This window comes from Rhamphochromis sp. 'chilingali' (genome assembly GCF_963969265.1).
Source record: "Rhamphochromis sp. 'chilingali' genome assembly, chromosome: 11".
NCBI classification, from domain to species: domain Eukaryota; kingdom Metazoa; phylum Chordata; class Actinopteri; order Cichliformes; family Cichlidae; genus Rhamphochromis; species Rhamphochromis sp. 'chilingali'.
In genome coordinates, this window is record NC_137938.1 from 27,128,965 (window position 1) to 27,144,828 (window position 15,864).

General features: G+C 40.9%; 1 protein-coding gene across 1 annotated transcript; it reads left to right on the forward strand.

Moving 5' to 3' along the window:
• The first annotated feature begins 636 nt into the window (after window positions 1-636).
• cyp4t8 (cytochrome P450, family 4, subfamily T, polypeptide 8) lies at window positions 637-9,276 on the forward strand. The gene is made up of 12 exons (XM_080897520.1): window positions 637-1,035; window positions 1,215-1,359; window positions 1,465-1,509; window positions 1,602-1,729; window positions 3,268-3,392; window positions 3,501-3,655; window positions 3,759-3,865; window positions 4,844-5,034; window positions 5,175-5,308; window positions 6,953-7,017; window positions 7,385-7,467; window positions 8,236-9,276. Exons 1-12 carry the CDS (start codon window positions 841-843, stop codon window positions 8,405-8,407), a joined length of 1,545 nt encoding a protein of 514 aa, XP_080753646.1. The 5' UTR covers window positions 637-840; the 3' UTR covers window positions 8,408-9,276.
• The last annotated feature ends 6,588 nt before the right edge of the window (window positions 9,277-15,864 follow it).

A 15,864-nucleotide genomic window follows, 5' to 3' on the forward strand; every position in this document is an offset into this window, starting at 1 on the left:
CTCACTGGAGTTTGGACTTCATGTGCAAACAAAGCACTTGTAACCAACTTATTGGCTGCCAAGTACAACAACTAACACAATTACATTTTTATTAATGAGATTAAATTCTAATGAATATCATAAACGCCCCAAAAGTGCTGAGCTGAGTACTTTAAAGTGTCTTAATTTGTCATAGATCAGCATGCAATTAAGTATGATATGTAATCTGGAGTATTTATTCGTTTAAAAAAACATGAATATAATCTGCACAGATTATATTTAACAATATAAAGTTAGAGGCGTTGTCAAGGATTTCCTTGCTTGTTGAGTTTTTTAATCATAAAGTCAATTAAATGGATTTGATTGTGTCAATATTTCTTAAAATAAACTCAACGTATGTAGTAACAATATGAAGGAACAAGTGTTTGACAGGCAAACAGAATAGCCAAAAGGAAAACCTACATTTTTGCGTGTGATGTTCACTTTACATAAGAAGAAATTATTTTGGTTAACAAACAAAGTTATTTTTGATAGAATTTGTAAATATTTTTTTAACCGCACTTCTTCATAATCTACTTTTTAATTCAATACTCTTCCCATATTTGCATCTTCATCATCCCAGTTCTCGTTTTCCGCCGTAATGATGTTGCTGTTGCACTCCTGCGCTCAAAACGCCAACAGTTCCGTCAGGACATGAAGTCAGCGTTTTATTGATTGTCAAATTCCCCGCCTACCGGAGACAGCACTGAAAACATCGCTTTTCCTCCAGCTCTTATCAGAAAGGTGAGCTCAGATCACCTTTTGCGCTTTGTTGGGGAGGTTTTCCTGCACGCGGAGGCGGAAGACACTTGCACCTGCAAGATGAAACTAACTAAAACTTTCGCGGAGTTTCAGCTGGGCTGGCCTCACATGCATTACGTCTTTGTTGTGCTCTGTGTTTTTGTCGTGGTTTATAAATTAACAATTCTACTTGCGAAAAGAAGGGAAGCACTGCGGAACTTCCAAGCTTTTCCGGGGCCGCCGCCGCCACACTGGCTGTTTGGACATGTTCTGGAGGTAACTGTCTCAACACACTCGCAGCAGCTGTAACATCTGTAACCGTCCAGTAAAGCTGACCACACCATGTTGGAGAACACCATTCTGCAAACAGAGACACACAGATGACAAACAACACAATTTACACGAGTAAAGTCTGCCTGCTGTGATGTGTTTCAGTTGTACTTTTTCTCTTTCAGTTTAAACAAGATGGGACCGATATGGACAAGTTAGTGAAATGGGGACAGGAGTACTCATATGTTTTCCCAATCTGGTTTGGCCCCTTTCTCAGTGTCATCATTATTCAGCATCCAGATTATGCAAAAACTATCCTGACATCATCAGGTATGAGAAATATTTTGCATAGTTGTTGTGTTGATGCACATTTATAACTGTGTAGTAAAGTTAAAGGTCCCTAACACCATTTTTATTTGTTTTGTTTCCTAACAGAGCCAAAAGATGATTTTGCCTACCGTTTTGTGGAGGGTTGGATTGGTAAGGTTCATTTTTCTCCCTTCTACAGCATTTTGTTAAAGTGCAGAGTTGTTTGTTTTGCTGCTTTCCTCACTCATGCACATGTTCTTCAGGAAATGGGTTGTTGGTGTCAGAAGGTCAGAAGTGGTTCCGTCAAAGAAGGCTCTTAACGCCAGGTTTCCATTATGATGTTTTGAAACCATACGTAAAATTGATGTCAGAGTCTGCTGAGACTATGTTGGTACGTTGAAGACAATTTAGTTGCATAATTGATAAATAAAATCAAAGTCGTGATGTGTTGGTCAGCACGTGTCAGTAAATATCATAGAAGTAAAGCAGGAGCAGTGTCTGTATCCTGCAGAGAGATCACATCTTGACAGGGGATTTCTAAGAGAGAAGGTAGGAACGAAGATTGACTAGACAGAGAGCAAGGAAGTGAGGAAAAACAGGATGATACAGAAGTGTTTAACGTGCATGAACTAGTTACACTGTTAGGAGAGAGACCCATACTAAAAATTTACGTAACTATGTTATGCGACACAGGTGCATGCAAAACCGTGCTAAATCAAAAACCTAATAACCTGAAATTTTCAAAAGAGACCCTGATAGTTAAGTCTGCATCAGGTCACACTAGTGTAAAATCTCTAACAGAAGGGCTACTGCTAGTGCATAGAGAAAGTGGCAAGAGCTGTAAAAACCAATGTATATACGATCCATCCTGTCCAGTCAACCTCCTAGGGAGAGACAGCATGGAAAAATTAAAAATTGGCGTAGTTCTAGGACCACAAGGCGTGCACGCAGAATTAATGTTAAACTATGAAGAGGTAGAAGAAGAGGGACAGATTAATTATAGCAGTGCGGGAAAAGGAGTGTCCCACTACTATTAGACTCTAGACCTTCCACCATTAGAGCCTCTACAGAGGTTGGCAGAGAAGTATTTGCCACCAGACTCCCGACCACTTGCTTTTGATGAGTATCACAACACCCTAAGATTTAAACAAAGATCCTTCATATGACACACAAATTCACAGATTAGGCCCACAGAAGCTTACCTTGCAGCACCTCTATGTAACTAAAAGTGGCAATGCTGTGTGCTCAGTGATACAAACAGAAAAAGTACAGGAACTGAGTAGAATGCCAAAACGACGCGTGTCTGTAGCACGAAATGAAAACACAGATTGGAGGGAGTTAGGTCACGTTTTGACTCAAGTTGAAAGAGACAGATATGAAAAAAACTGAAGAAACACATGAAGGATGGCTTCAGGGTCGTAGAACAGGATGCATGAGGTACACATTAGGATGGGTACTTACGACACAGCCAGCAACTCATCTATCCAGCTCGAAGGACCAATTTAAATGACTGGGGATTTCTAAGAATCACCCCACAGTTCTTCAGCTGTGACGCCTGAGTTAGAAAACACAAACACTGCAGTTGTCTTTACTCGCGAGGACGGTCACAGAGCGCTCGTACTCGCAAGAGGCACTCACGGACTTGCGCTCTGTCACTGTCTGCGTTCTTTGTTTATACAAGCTTGTGTGTGTACAAAGGTAACAAAGTTATTCCAAGAACTTAGAGCTGAGGTTCCCCTTTTCTAAGTCTGTATGTTCTTAGAAAAGAGGAAGCTGTTAGTTGCTAAATAAGTTTATCACACAAGAGTTCATGTAAAAAGTTACGTAGACATGTGGATTGCTTAGTGATCAATACAAAACACATTTCATGTAGCTGATCATGCTATGTACAATTTTCTTCTGACACATCTGTTCTCTCATTGTTGGCAGGATAAGTGGGAAAGTTATGCAAGCACAAATGAGCCTTTTGAATTGTTTAAACACATGAGCCTCATGACACTGGACAGCATTATGAAGTGTGCCTTCAGCTGCTACAGCAACTGTCAGACAGAGGGGTGAGCCCAGATGAATCTTTTTAAAGAGTCATTTACAGTGTCAGTTTTATGTTGAGTCTTTGGTTGTTGTAAATCTGCATTTAATGTTTGCCTCCTTTGTCATTTCAGTGGAACAAATGCATACATCAAAGCAGTTTATGACCTCAGTTTTCTAATTGACCTTCGGCTCAGAATGTTTCCGTACCACAGTGACCTCATTTTCCACCTTAGCCCACATGGTTTCAGATACAGAAAAGCACGTCAGGTGACCCTCAGTCATACAGGTAAGCTTTGCTTTGATTCATCTGAACCGTTGCCAAAAATCAGTGAGCCTCACATTATAGTGTCAGATCTACAAATGCTTACATTTTATATTCTTTTCTAAAGAGGAAGTTATAAGAAAGAGGCGAGAAGCACTAAAGGAAGAGAAGGAGCTTGGACAAATACAGGCAAAGAGATATTTGGACTTTCTGGACATCCTTCTCTTTGCAAGAGTATGTTATGTGTCATCAGTTTCAGCCTCTTACTTCAACACATTTCCCATTGTAGGATTTGCTTAATGTATAGGCAAGTCACAAACTGGGGTTTTCCTGCATAAAGGTCATACAGAAAATAAGGCAAGTGCCAACTTGAGATCGTGTCAGATATCTGAAGTACTGGCCTAAAGCTGAAATAGCATATGCATGCAGCAAATAAGCAAAGATGCATGCTGTTGCCAAGCTGCATGTTAATGTCCTCTGACACAAAGACGATGATCAGCCTTTTCATTCTCGTGAGCAGCAACCTGAATACAAAATCTCTTTTGTGTAGAGAATGATCAACACTGGTTAGTGTTTTGCCCAGTTTCTTTCCCAAAAACTTCTCTAAACGGCAGCTTGTAGAGGCTGTTCAGCTAGCATGTTTATTCTCTTAGACTTAGCTTTCATGACATGGGTTCAGTTTAAAACATATTAAAACACATAAAATGATCCAATTTTAATTTATTTTTTATTTTCGTGCATTTTAACTGAAAATCACACAAATTGAAAAATCTTATTTATATCACTTAAATACATAATTGTGTAATAACTGTATAATATTAATATAATCAACCGATAATGAAAGAATAGAAAGAATCCTTCCTTTATGAGTATATCATAGCAAATTGTTGTCCTTGGCAGGAAAAATTAAAATCAATAATTAACTGCATGGCAGGTGTTTGCTTAAAAAACAAACAATTAGTGCTTTATATGGTTTAAGAAGAACAGCGGACCTTGATACTTGGCTGCTGAATAAATCCCCAATTTTATAAAGGTATCTGTATAAGGATGAATGCTATCCAGCTAAAGCTGAGTTGAAGTCGGGTGATGCAGTAATATAATCAGCCTGAGCAGCAAAAGTAACAAAGCACTTTTATTGAGAAGCCCAGTTAGAGTATAGTGCAGTCCATTCTGTCTTTTATCAACTGTAAATATCCTTTATTTCAACGCCAGGATGAGAACCAGCAGGGTCTGTCAGATGAAGATATGCGGGCAGAAGTGGACACCTTCATGTTTGAGGGCCATGACACCACAGCCAGTGGCCTGTCTTTCATCCTCTACTGTCTGGCCTGCAACCCAGAACATCAGAAGATTTGCAGGAAGGAGATTATGGAGGCCTTGCATGACAAGGAAACCATGGAGTGGTAGGTTTATGAAAGGACAACATTGCAATAGGGAGACAAGTTGGTGCCATTCTGTGGTACCAAAACTTTATTAGGAGACATATAAACAAGATTTCTTATTAGTTGACTTCACTAACACTGCATGTTGGTCTCATTTTAAGGGAGGATCTCAGTAAAATCCCATACACTACAATGTGCATAAAAGAAGCTCTCCGCCTTTACCCCCCTGTACCAGGAATTGCCAGAAAAACCACCAAAACTGTAACCTTTTGTGATGGGAGAACAGTGCCTGCAGGTCAGTGATTTTACTCTGTTGTTATTATCAAAGAGTAAACATTAAATGTCTTCACTTAATAATGCTTTTGGAATCATTTCATGCCACATGGTAAACACAAACTCTTAACCGACGTTGTTTGTCTTTACATACATAAATGACTTTTCTTTACGATTCAATAAAGGACCTATATTGACTTATTACTTATTAATTTATTATTCTACAAGGGCACACTGGTATTATTTGATTGTATTGTCACATAGAGTTTCTTTTCTATAAACTAGTATAAATCTCTTAAACGTGTGGCTTAATTGCTTTGTCAGTTCTTCATTTTTCCAAATGGAAGTATTTAAATGTTGGCACCAGATTATTATCATATACATTATATGGGCAGAAAGTACACCGCTGCCTACACATTACACTCACTGGAACTGCTCAGCCATGGGAATCCATGAGCCATGAAGCTCCAGGCACACAGTTTTTGTGCTGATGTTGATGCCAGAGGAGGTTTAGAGCTCTGCAGTTACTGAGTCAGCAGAGCGTTGGAGATTTTTATGCACTCTGCAACCTCACTGTACAGAATGGTGCACATCAGTTTAATGTTGGTTTTTGCTACAATAGTTATCCTTGGTCAGAAGGAGAGGCTGACATCCAGGGAGTAGATTGTAAGAGGTGGAGTTTTTTTACACTCAGACTGATGGTACAAGGAGATATGACATGGTGTAGGAGGATGTGGAGGGGTGATATGGTGTGGTTTCTGCGATCAAGAACAGGAAATACTTTAGAACATGAATTAAGATTAAACGGTAATAAAGCTGGCCACAAATTCCTCCACAACAAATCTGCTAAGGCAGTGCATCAACCTGATACTGCTTCTTAAGAGCAATCACATTTATTAAAACACTACCCAAAATGGGCCACAAGATGGCACTCCAACACAAGAGATGAAATATTTATATTGAGGCAGTTGTTCAGTAGCCAGCCCTCTACCACTACGTAATACACCCATGTTACAGTGTACAATGTCACATTAATTGGTAAAGGGAACAAATAAAGCTGGAACAAGGCCAGAAACTATCCAATAGCTGGGCCACCATAGTTATCTATAACTAGCACATATGCCAAAGGTAGCTAGAATAAATACACACAGGGTAAAACATCTTAAAAATGAAATGTAAACTCACGTTTATGTGACACACACCATTTACAACAAACACAGGGGGGCTATTTGCTTTTCTTCCCAGCAGCTCTCCCCTCGTCTCTCATCAGCCCATGAACTAAGTCAGGCTATCTAGCTCAGGAGTCCCATGAATCCCATGACTGCAAAGCTGCTGGGTAATGTAGTTCACGCTAACATGGACTTTTCTACACTCACTCTGCAACTTTACATGGTCTGGCACTTCATGGCTGAGTTGCTATACTTCCTAAACATTTCCAGTTTGCAATAATACCACTTACACTTGATCACGCTGCATGGCTAGCTGCTTGATTTTATGTATCTGTGCCAACTGGACTTAAAACCCCTGCATTTGAATTATGAGTTGTGTCACAATAAATTTTTCGATATGGTGTATGCTTGTTTTGTTTGAAAGATAATGTTCAGCTACACACACCCTATAATCTTTTAATAATAATAAGCCAAGTACACATTTCTTTCAAATGTAGGTTCTGTTGTTGGAATAGGTGTATTTGGAATTCACAGGAATGCATCTGTCTGGGAAAACCCTAATGTAAGTAAAGACAATTTTATTCCCAGCACAACTTACTACATGGAATACATCATCAAAGGAATCTATGACGAAATAAAATTGTGACGTTTTCAGCACTCTGCCCATAAGGCTGCATACAATATATCAAATAACTGAAGAAGCAATCATGAAACTGGTGCATTAAATTAATTACTAGTGCTGTATTTGCTGAGGTGGGTAGGTCCCTGGTGCCAAAGTGGACCTCAGGACAGATTCAAGCTGGTTTAATGACTTACTTTATTATGTGTCAGAAATCAGTTTTCTCTGCGCAAGTGATAAGGGCGATGAGGTTCAGAAAATAAGTAATACACATAACACTGCTCTCTTTCTTTGTCCTGTATTACATTAGGTCTTTGATCCTCTGCGTTTCCTACCAGAGAACATTGCTAAGAGATCCCCTCATGCGTTTGTGCCCTTCTCAGCTGGGCCAAGGTTTGTCCTCACCTGAAACTATATCACTGTATAGAGACTGCTTGTAGTAGTCTCAAGTATGTGAATGTGTAACTTAGCACTGACCCCATTTCCATCAGCAAACTGGTTTTATGATGGGCTAGAGCAGTGGTTCCCAAACTTTTGTTGCTAGGCCCCCCATTGTTTTACCCAAATATCCTTGGGCAAGATACCAACCCCAGGTTGCTCCCCGATGCATCCATCCGAGTGTGAATGTGTATGTATGAATGATAGTTAGATAGCACGAAAAACTTAGAAAAGTGCTTGTGTGTGATTGGGTGAATGAACGAGTTGTATAAAGTGCTTTGGGTGCTCAGAGTAGAAAAGCGCTATATAAGAACCAGTCTATTTACCATTTACCATGTTCTAGTCTTTGGCTTGGAAGGAAGTTGGTTTGGAACCATATTTGGCGATGCTTCATCCTCTGCTTTGCGTTTGTGTGGGAGCCCTGTCAAAAACCTATCCATTATGCTAGCAGTGTCCAAGCATTCTTTGTTTTGTTTTTTTCATACCGTGCCGCCCCCTTTGGGAACCACTGGGCTAGAGCAAGTAGGGGAAAGGGGGAACTCACTGTAATCTAAGATTGATCTCATTTAAAATACAAGCACCTTTGGACCTGAATGTTAAAAGATAACATACTATATTTATCCCTCCTTTCCATTTTCTGCATGTCCAAATCTCAGAAGGATCAAATTATTTTAATTGTTTTTCAGGTCTTTGTGTATTTCTTACATTTTATGTATTTTGCAGAAACTGCATCGGTCAGAACTTTGCTATGAATGAGATGAAAGTGGTGACAGCTCTGACACTGACGCGATACCAGCTCATAGCGGAGCCCACTATGAAACCCAAGATCATCCCCCGACTGGTTCTCCGCTCACTCAATGGCATCCACATCAAGATCAAACCTTTAGAGACTTAGCTAAAGTGCACTAACTGCAAGAACTGCTCAAAATTACTTTATTTAGAAAGTAAAAAAAGTATGTTGATTCTACCTTCTACCATATAACTGAGCTTTCACATAAAATTTAATTAACTCTGCCGTGCAGTTTATGTTTTAGGAAAAATTACTTGTTGAAAAAAATCTGCTTTTTACACAAAAACACTAAAGGAGAAGCTTGTGCAGAAAGTACTAGAATTTGCTTTTTTTTTACGAGTAGTACATAACAGAATTGTAGTAAATGGCATTGCACTTTTGCAGTGTAAGGTTGTAGATAAAATTCTAGTAATTACAACTTACATTTCCATATTAAGTTTTACACTCATCACTTAATATTTCTATTTTAAACACCAAGCAACTGTGGCCATTTTTAAATAGAGGAAGAGAACTGGTGCTATGCTGTAAATTAAATTAGCACTCAGTTTGCACCAAAGAATAATAACAGAAAAAGATAAAACAAGTTCTTCACTGTATTTTAGTATTCAGGATAAACCCAAACAAAAAGGGTTAATTGAGCTTATATTTCGAATTACTTCTATTGTTTACAGAAGAGGTCTCTTTGACCTATAATGAAGATCATTTATCTATGTTTGTGCATTTATATGAAGTCTTATCTAGTCAGCATGAAAGCAATTCATAGATATATGATCAAAGTTTATCTCTGGAATATAACCTTATTTTACAGAGGCAGACTGTAAAGTTGATGCTTAAAAATGTGGACAATGTATCAAATTACTCGCATTGCATTTAGAGTCTTTCCTCATACATACAGCTTATTGTAAATCTGAAATATCAGTTTATATCAAGGCAAATTCACACTGGAGTGATATATATGGTTAATTAAATGTAAGAAAAATGACAAAACCTTTACCTCTGACTGATATCTTTGAGTCCACTTGTCCTTTAAGAGGGGAAGGTTACCAGAAATCAATACAAGCTTGTTCTGAGTGGTCATATTAATCCAATGATGAGACATTTCTATCCTCTTGTGGGCAGGGATGCCACTCACAGGGCACGGGGGGCCACTGAATAGTTCGACTGAAAAAATGATCTTGGGTAAATGGTACGGCCTTTGTTGTCAGCATATCTCTGACACCATCTACTTCATCTAGTTCAAGTCCCCCCTCCATGATCTCGTCGATATCCAACCTGGAAAAAATACACAAAATAACATTCAGTTGCCTCGACGTGTAAACAAACCTAGAGAAGGGACGCGAAAAAAGGACAGCATAAATACAGAGGAGAGAGGGAGATAAGAGAAGCTGGAGGACAAAGCTCCAGATCCGAACATCAGTAACTGACAGCCAAGGGGGAGAAAGAGGTCCCAGGATGGTTGATGATCCGGAACAGAGAGACCTGAGAGGAAGAGAAGAGGGAGCATCAAAGCAGTCGAACAAACACAAAGGTTATTCCAAATTTAACACCGCAGTTTTTAGCTGCCAAGAGTTAATGTACACTGGTCTCTGTGCTGCATATGCTGTCAAAAACACGCTGATATCCAGCAGGTAAGATAAGACATTTGCAGCTTTAGTGAGTGCAGTTTCACCAGAGTGACAGGCCTTGGAAGCAGACTGGGGGGAAAAACGTTGAAAATGATTACTGTTTCCTGTGAGGGCGCACACACTACCAGTCAAAAGTTTGGACACACCTTCTCATTTCATGTTTTTATTTATTTTCATGTGTTTTTTGGATTCTCACTGAAGGCATCAAAACTATGAATGAACACAAGGAATTATGTAGTAAACAAAACAGTGTGAAATAACTTAAAATATGTTTTATATTTTAGATTCCATAAAATAGTCGCACTGGAGCGGTTCGCAGCCGAGTGTGAAGCAGCGGGAATGAGGATCAGCACCTCCAAATCTGAGGCCATGGTTCTCAGCCGGAAAAGGGTGGAGTGCCCACTCCGGGTCGGGGATGAGTTCCTGCCCCAAGTGGAGGAGTTCAAGTATCTCGGGGTCTTGTTCGCGAGTGATGGGAGAAGGGAGCCGGAGATCGACAGACGGATTGGGGCTGCAGCTGCAGTAATGCGGACGCTGCACCGGTCCATCGTGGTGAAGAGGGAGCTGAGTGTAAAAGCGAAGCTCTCAATTTACCGGTCGATCTACGTCCCTACCCTCACCTATGGCCACGAGCTGTGGGTAGTGACCGAAAGAACGAGATCGCGGATACAAGCGGCAGAAATGAGCTTCCTCCGAAGGGTGGCTGGCCTCTCCCTTAGAGATAGGGTGAGAAGTTCGGCCATCCGGGAGGGGCTCAGAGTAGAGCAGCTGCTGCTCCACATTGAAAGGAGCCAGCTGAGGTGGTTCGGGCATCTGACAAGGATGCCCCCTGGGCGCCTCCTGGGTGAGGTGTTCCAGGCATGTCCCACCGGGAGGAGGCCCCGGGGCAGACCCAGGACACGCTGGAGAGATTATATCTCTCGGCTGGCCTGGGAACGCCTTGGTATTCCCCCGGATAAGCTGGAGGAGGTGGCTGGGGAGAGGGAGGTCTGGGCCTCTTTGCTTAGGCTGCTGCCCCCGCGACCCGGCCCCGGACAAAGCGGATGAAAATGGATGGAAAATAGTCACTGTTCGCTTTGATTACTCATTTGCAGACTCTTGGCATTCTCTCACTGAGCTTCATCAAGTCGTCACCTGAAATGGTTTTCCAACAGTCTTGAAGGACTTCCCAGAGATGCTGAGCACTCTGCGGTCCACCTCATCCCAAAACATCTCCATTGGGCTTACGTCAGGTGACTAGAGGCGCAGCACTCCATCTTTTTGGTCAGTTAGCCCTCACGCAGCCTGGTGGTGTGTTTGGGGTCAGTGTTCTATTGAAACATAAATGACGGTCCAACTAAACTCAAACCGGATGGGATGTATGACGCTGCAGGATGCTGCGTTAGCCATGCTGGTTCAGTGTATTTTCAGTTTTGAATAAATTTCCAACAGTGTCACCAGCAAAGCACCCCAACACTATCACACCTCCTCATCCATGCTTCATGGTGGGAACCATGCATGTAGAGACCATCTGTTCACTTTTTCTGTGTCGCACAAAGACATGGCAGGTGGAACCAAAGATCTCAAACTCAAACAAACTACAGATTTAGACTGGTTTAATGTCCATTCCTTGTGTTCCTTGGCCCAAACAAATCTCTTCTGCTTGTTGCTTTTCCTTAGTTGTGGTTTCTTAGCAGCTATTTGACCATAAAGGCCTGATTCACACAGTCTCCTCTTCTGCACAACACAGCTGATGGTCCCAACCCCATTAAGAAGATAAGAAATTCCATAATTGAACCTTCACCAACCACACCTGTAAAGTGAAAACCATGTCAGATTACTACATCATGAAGCTCACTGAGAGAAGACCAAGGATTTGCAGCACTGTCAACAAAGCAAAGGGAGGTATTCTGAAATATAAAACATATTTTGTCATGGTCCGGGTGTGTGCTAGTGTGTCTCCCTCCGAGCCGGCATCTCCAACCCTGGGAGGGGCCTCTGTTTTCTGCTGATTGCTCGCGCCTGTGGGTGATTAAGACGGGCGACTCATAAGGCCAGCGCACTCAACCTTTCTTTGTCAGATTCTCAGCGAACCCTTCCACGTATGAAGTTGCCGGACGCAAATCTCTGCCGAAGAGCTCCCATCTGGACGCTGGACCACTTGCCAGTCCCACGGGTTGTTCACCCCGTTCACCTGCCTGCCTCCCTGCCTCAACGCCAGGAATTTCGGACCACTCACCCGGACTACTAACCCCTCCACGCCACTACAGACCACCCGCGGCAAGTAAGCAGTACTCAGGAAGATTCAGAACACACAGCTTGCCCATATTCCTCCCGAACCCTACCTGAACGTCTGTACTCTATTTTCAGTGACTCTTATCCTTTCCCCGGACCCAGGTTGACTCTCCCTCCAGCCCAATCCTCGGAGCAGCTGTTTTCCGCTGACGAATGACCAGATTGCTCACTTAGCTCAGGCTGCATAAACCTCTTAGGTTTAGTGGTTGTATTTAGCACTTGTGCAACTCACATTCCAGTTGTGAACACTTGTGGTGAAAATAAAAGTTGTCACTCAAACTACTTACATGCTGTTTGGCGCCGAGCAATTGAGTCCTTTTCCTTTTGAGACGGCCTCGGCCATGACATATTTAGAGTTTTTTATCAACTTTTTCTTTGCTACATAATTACATATATCTTGCTTCATATAGTTGATGTCTTCAGTATGTATCTACAATGCAGAAAGTTGTAAAAATAAAGAAAAAACATTAAATGAGAAGGGTTGTCCAAACTTTTGCCTGGTGGTGTACATTACCAACACATTCAAAAAGACATGACTGGTTGGTAATCAGTAACCAATAACAGAGACGGCTTAAGTCAAAGATACTGTAAACCACAACAGTTTCAAAGTTAGGAGGGAGTAGTTTCACATTTCATCAGTTACTGAATGCAAGTCAGAAAACTGCAAACTAATAACTAAATGGGAGCTTCAGGAGATCTTTAAAAGGTTAAGTTGGCACAACCATCTGATAAGTTTTTAAGCAAGCACCTATAAGACAACATTTGAAGTAAAGAAGTCTCAGAATTTGTTAAAGTCTATCTGCAACAGGATTCTTAACAGATCCTGCAGAAGCTGAGACAAAGCAATTTTATATATCTTTTATGTCAAAAGGGTGAGAAACTAAGCAATGGCTTCCCTTAAGTGTCAAAAACACACGATAAAGACAGAGAATTATGCTGTTCCAGCAACAAGCGGAGCACACTTATCATTCAGTTCAATTGAAAAAGTTTCTGTTTTCATTTACACCTTTTGTGCACCAGTCTCCTGCAGGCCTGTTAGACAGCAAGTGTACATATTTCTGCAAACCAGAAACCTGGTTCACCATCTTGCTTTAGGTAGGCAGAGATGCAAGTGAATATGGGGGGCGAGACTTTAGCTTCACTGCCTATCTCTGCTGTTAGACAGGCCAGGTGCTGGAGCAAATTCACAACAAGAGTCGTTAAAGCGTGTGCAGAAGTGTCACAAAGACACGCTAAAATCCCCTTCTGCAATTCATGCACGATGGGTGAAAGTATCAAGAAGGGCCAGAAAGGCTCATGAGTCAAAAGTACTCTTTTATTTACAGTCATATTACAAAATCCACACACCCACAAGGACAAAAAGTCACCAGTACAGGTTGTATAAAAATGAAATGACGTCCTCTTTCTTTTATCTCAGATTGCCAACCTTTCGCTGATTTAAGATCCTAATAACTGATCACTTGAATTTCCTGTGAAAACTCCCAAAATGCATTGCATCTTCTGTCGCTGCCTCATGCAGAAATAACCTCAAGCCGACTTGACTTGACTTTTTGGCCGATGTCAGACCAGGCACCACATCAAAAAGAAACAACAATGTTATGTGGCAGCCTTGTGGTCAGAATGCATATTGCGTTGAGACCACAGCATTTAATCTGCGATTCCAGCTAGGAACCTTTGCTACAAATCACTTACCCTCTCCTCTCAATTACTACTACGTCTGTTCTGTCCACATTTGAAAGAGAAAAATCCAAACCACTATACTATATAAGATATAACACAATTTAATGGTGGACTTAAACATGGCCACAGTCTTTATTAACCAGCTACAGCCAGCTGATTACCTGTTTGACACAGAGAACTTATAACCATTGCTGGATTTGTTCAAAACAGTAATACGTTGTATAAACTGCACTGTACTGTTTCATGTGAGAGATGCTAACATGCTACATGACATTTAGAATAGTTTAAATCCTAATTCTCTTTTTACTAACCTTTTATTTTGCCTTTTAAGTTGGTATTTGTTCTTGTGCTAGTGTCTACTCAGCTGTATTCTGTTAGTGCTTAGCAAAAGTTCACTTAAATGTCGAGCAGAAAAAAACTGTGACAGTACACCTGTGGTGGTAAAGTGGGCAACAAACCTTTTAAAAGTAATATACTTGAAAAACCAAAGAACACATATGATCAGAATACTGTGAAATTTTAGAAGCTTGAAGCAAAACTTTCATGTGATGCCACATATGCTTAGCACAATATGGAAAACGATGTAAGTGTGTAGCCAGGATGCTGACCTTTGTGCACAAGCCACCACCTAGTGGCTTGTCGGAATAAATGCAAGACACTTAGGTTCATATGATGCTGGTCTAATATATGGAATGAAAAGGTTGCTGTCAGTAATACACTTGTATTATATGATTTCATGATAGAAATCAGCCCTGTGTTTTGACAGAAAAGTACGTTTTGCTTTCCTTTAATAGTATTTTCAACATTCTAAAGGAGTGAAAAAAAATATTGAAATTGTAGAAAAAATACAACCTTACATCAAATTCGTCAAAAACATAACTCAATGACCCACCATATCTTCGTAATGAATCACTCAGATAACCATACCTGCCACTTTGAGCCTCAGATGCTAAGTCCTCTAAATGTATTTTAATCCTCTTTGCAATCAGTATGCTTCTACTTATCAGCTACCAGTTTAACAGATGTAGACACATCTTGTGACAGACCAAAACAGAACTTGTGTGATGACATCGAGAACACAACAAAGTAAAAGAACAAAAACAATTTTTTTAAAAATGGAAGTGAATGGCTCCAGCTCGTCCAGGTCACAGTCCTTGATGTTTCTGTTGGTAACCTGAGAGTCAGCATCTTTGAGAAACTGTTAGATGTGTGTCCTGATGAATTTAAGGCTTTCAGCCTCTCTACCTCTGTGTGACTGATGTATATTGGAGTGTCTTTTCCTCAGATAAGTAATGATATTCTTGCCCTTCTCTACTTTTAGGGCAAGATTATTTTCCTGACACCGGGCCACCAGTCCTATCACTTCTCTATCCCGTCCCTACCAGTAATCGGCCCAATCACATATGCAAATGTTATCATTCTGGTATTGATCAGGTGGTGCACACACTCATATATGTGAAGACAGCATGTGGCAGTGTACTCAGCACGTGCCCCTGAGTAATACCAATGCTCACAGTTCTGATGTTTGATGTCTGGTTTTCAACTCTGACTGAGTGGGGTCTATCTTACAGGAAGTTCAGAGCTCAGTTACAGAGAAAGGGTGAGTCTGAGTAACAACAGCAGCTTCTCAGAGAGTCTGACAGCATTAAATGCAGCTTCAGTCATTTCACAGCATTTTCACAGATGATTGGACTGATTCTGTATGCATGTGTGGTGGTGTGAAGGCAGAATACCGGTAAATGTGACTAAATGGTGTTGATAATGCCACCCGGGGAGGGGGTTACACCCCAGGAGAGATTACAGTAGCTAGTGCAAATGTTGTACCAGTTACAAAAGCCCACAGGCTTGTTATTAACAAGCAAAAGTAAGGACAAAACTACTCAAAGTGTAGAGCAGAAAAAAAACCTTTTTAGGTAGCAGGGCAGCCCTGCTACTGTACCTAAAACACTTGATTTTCGCCAAGTACTTTTTTACTCTTACTTA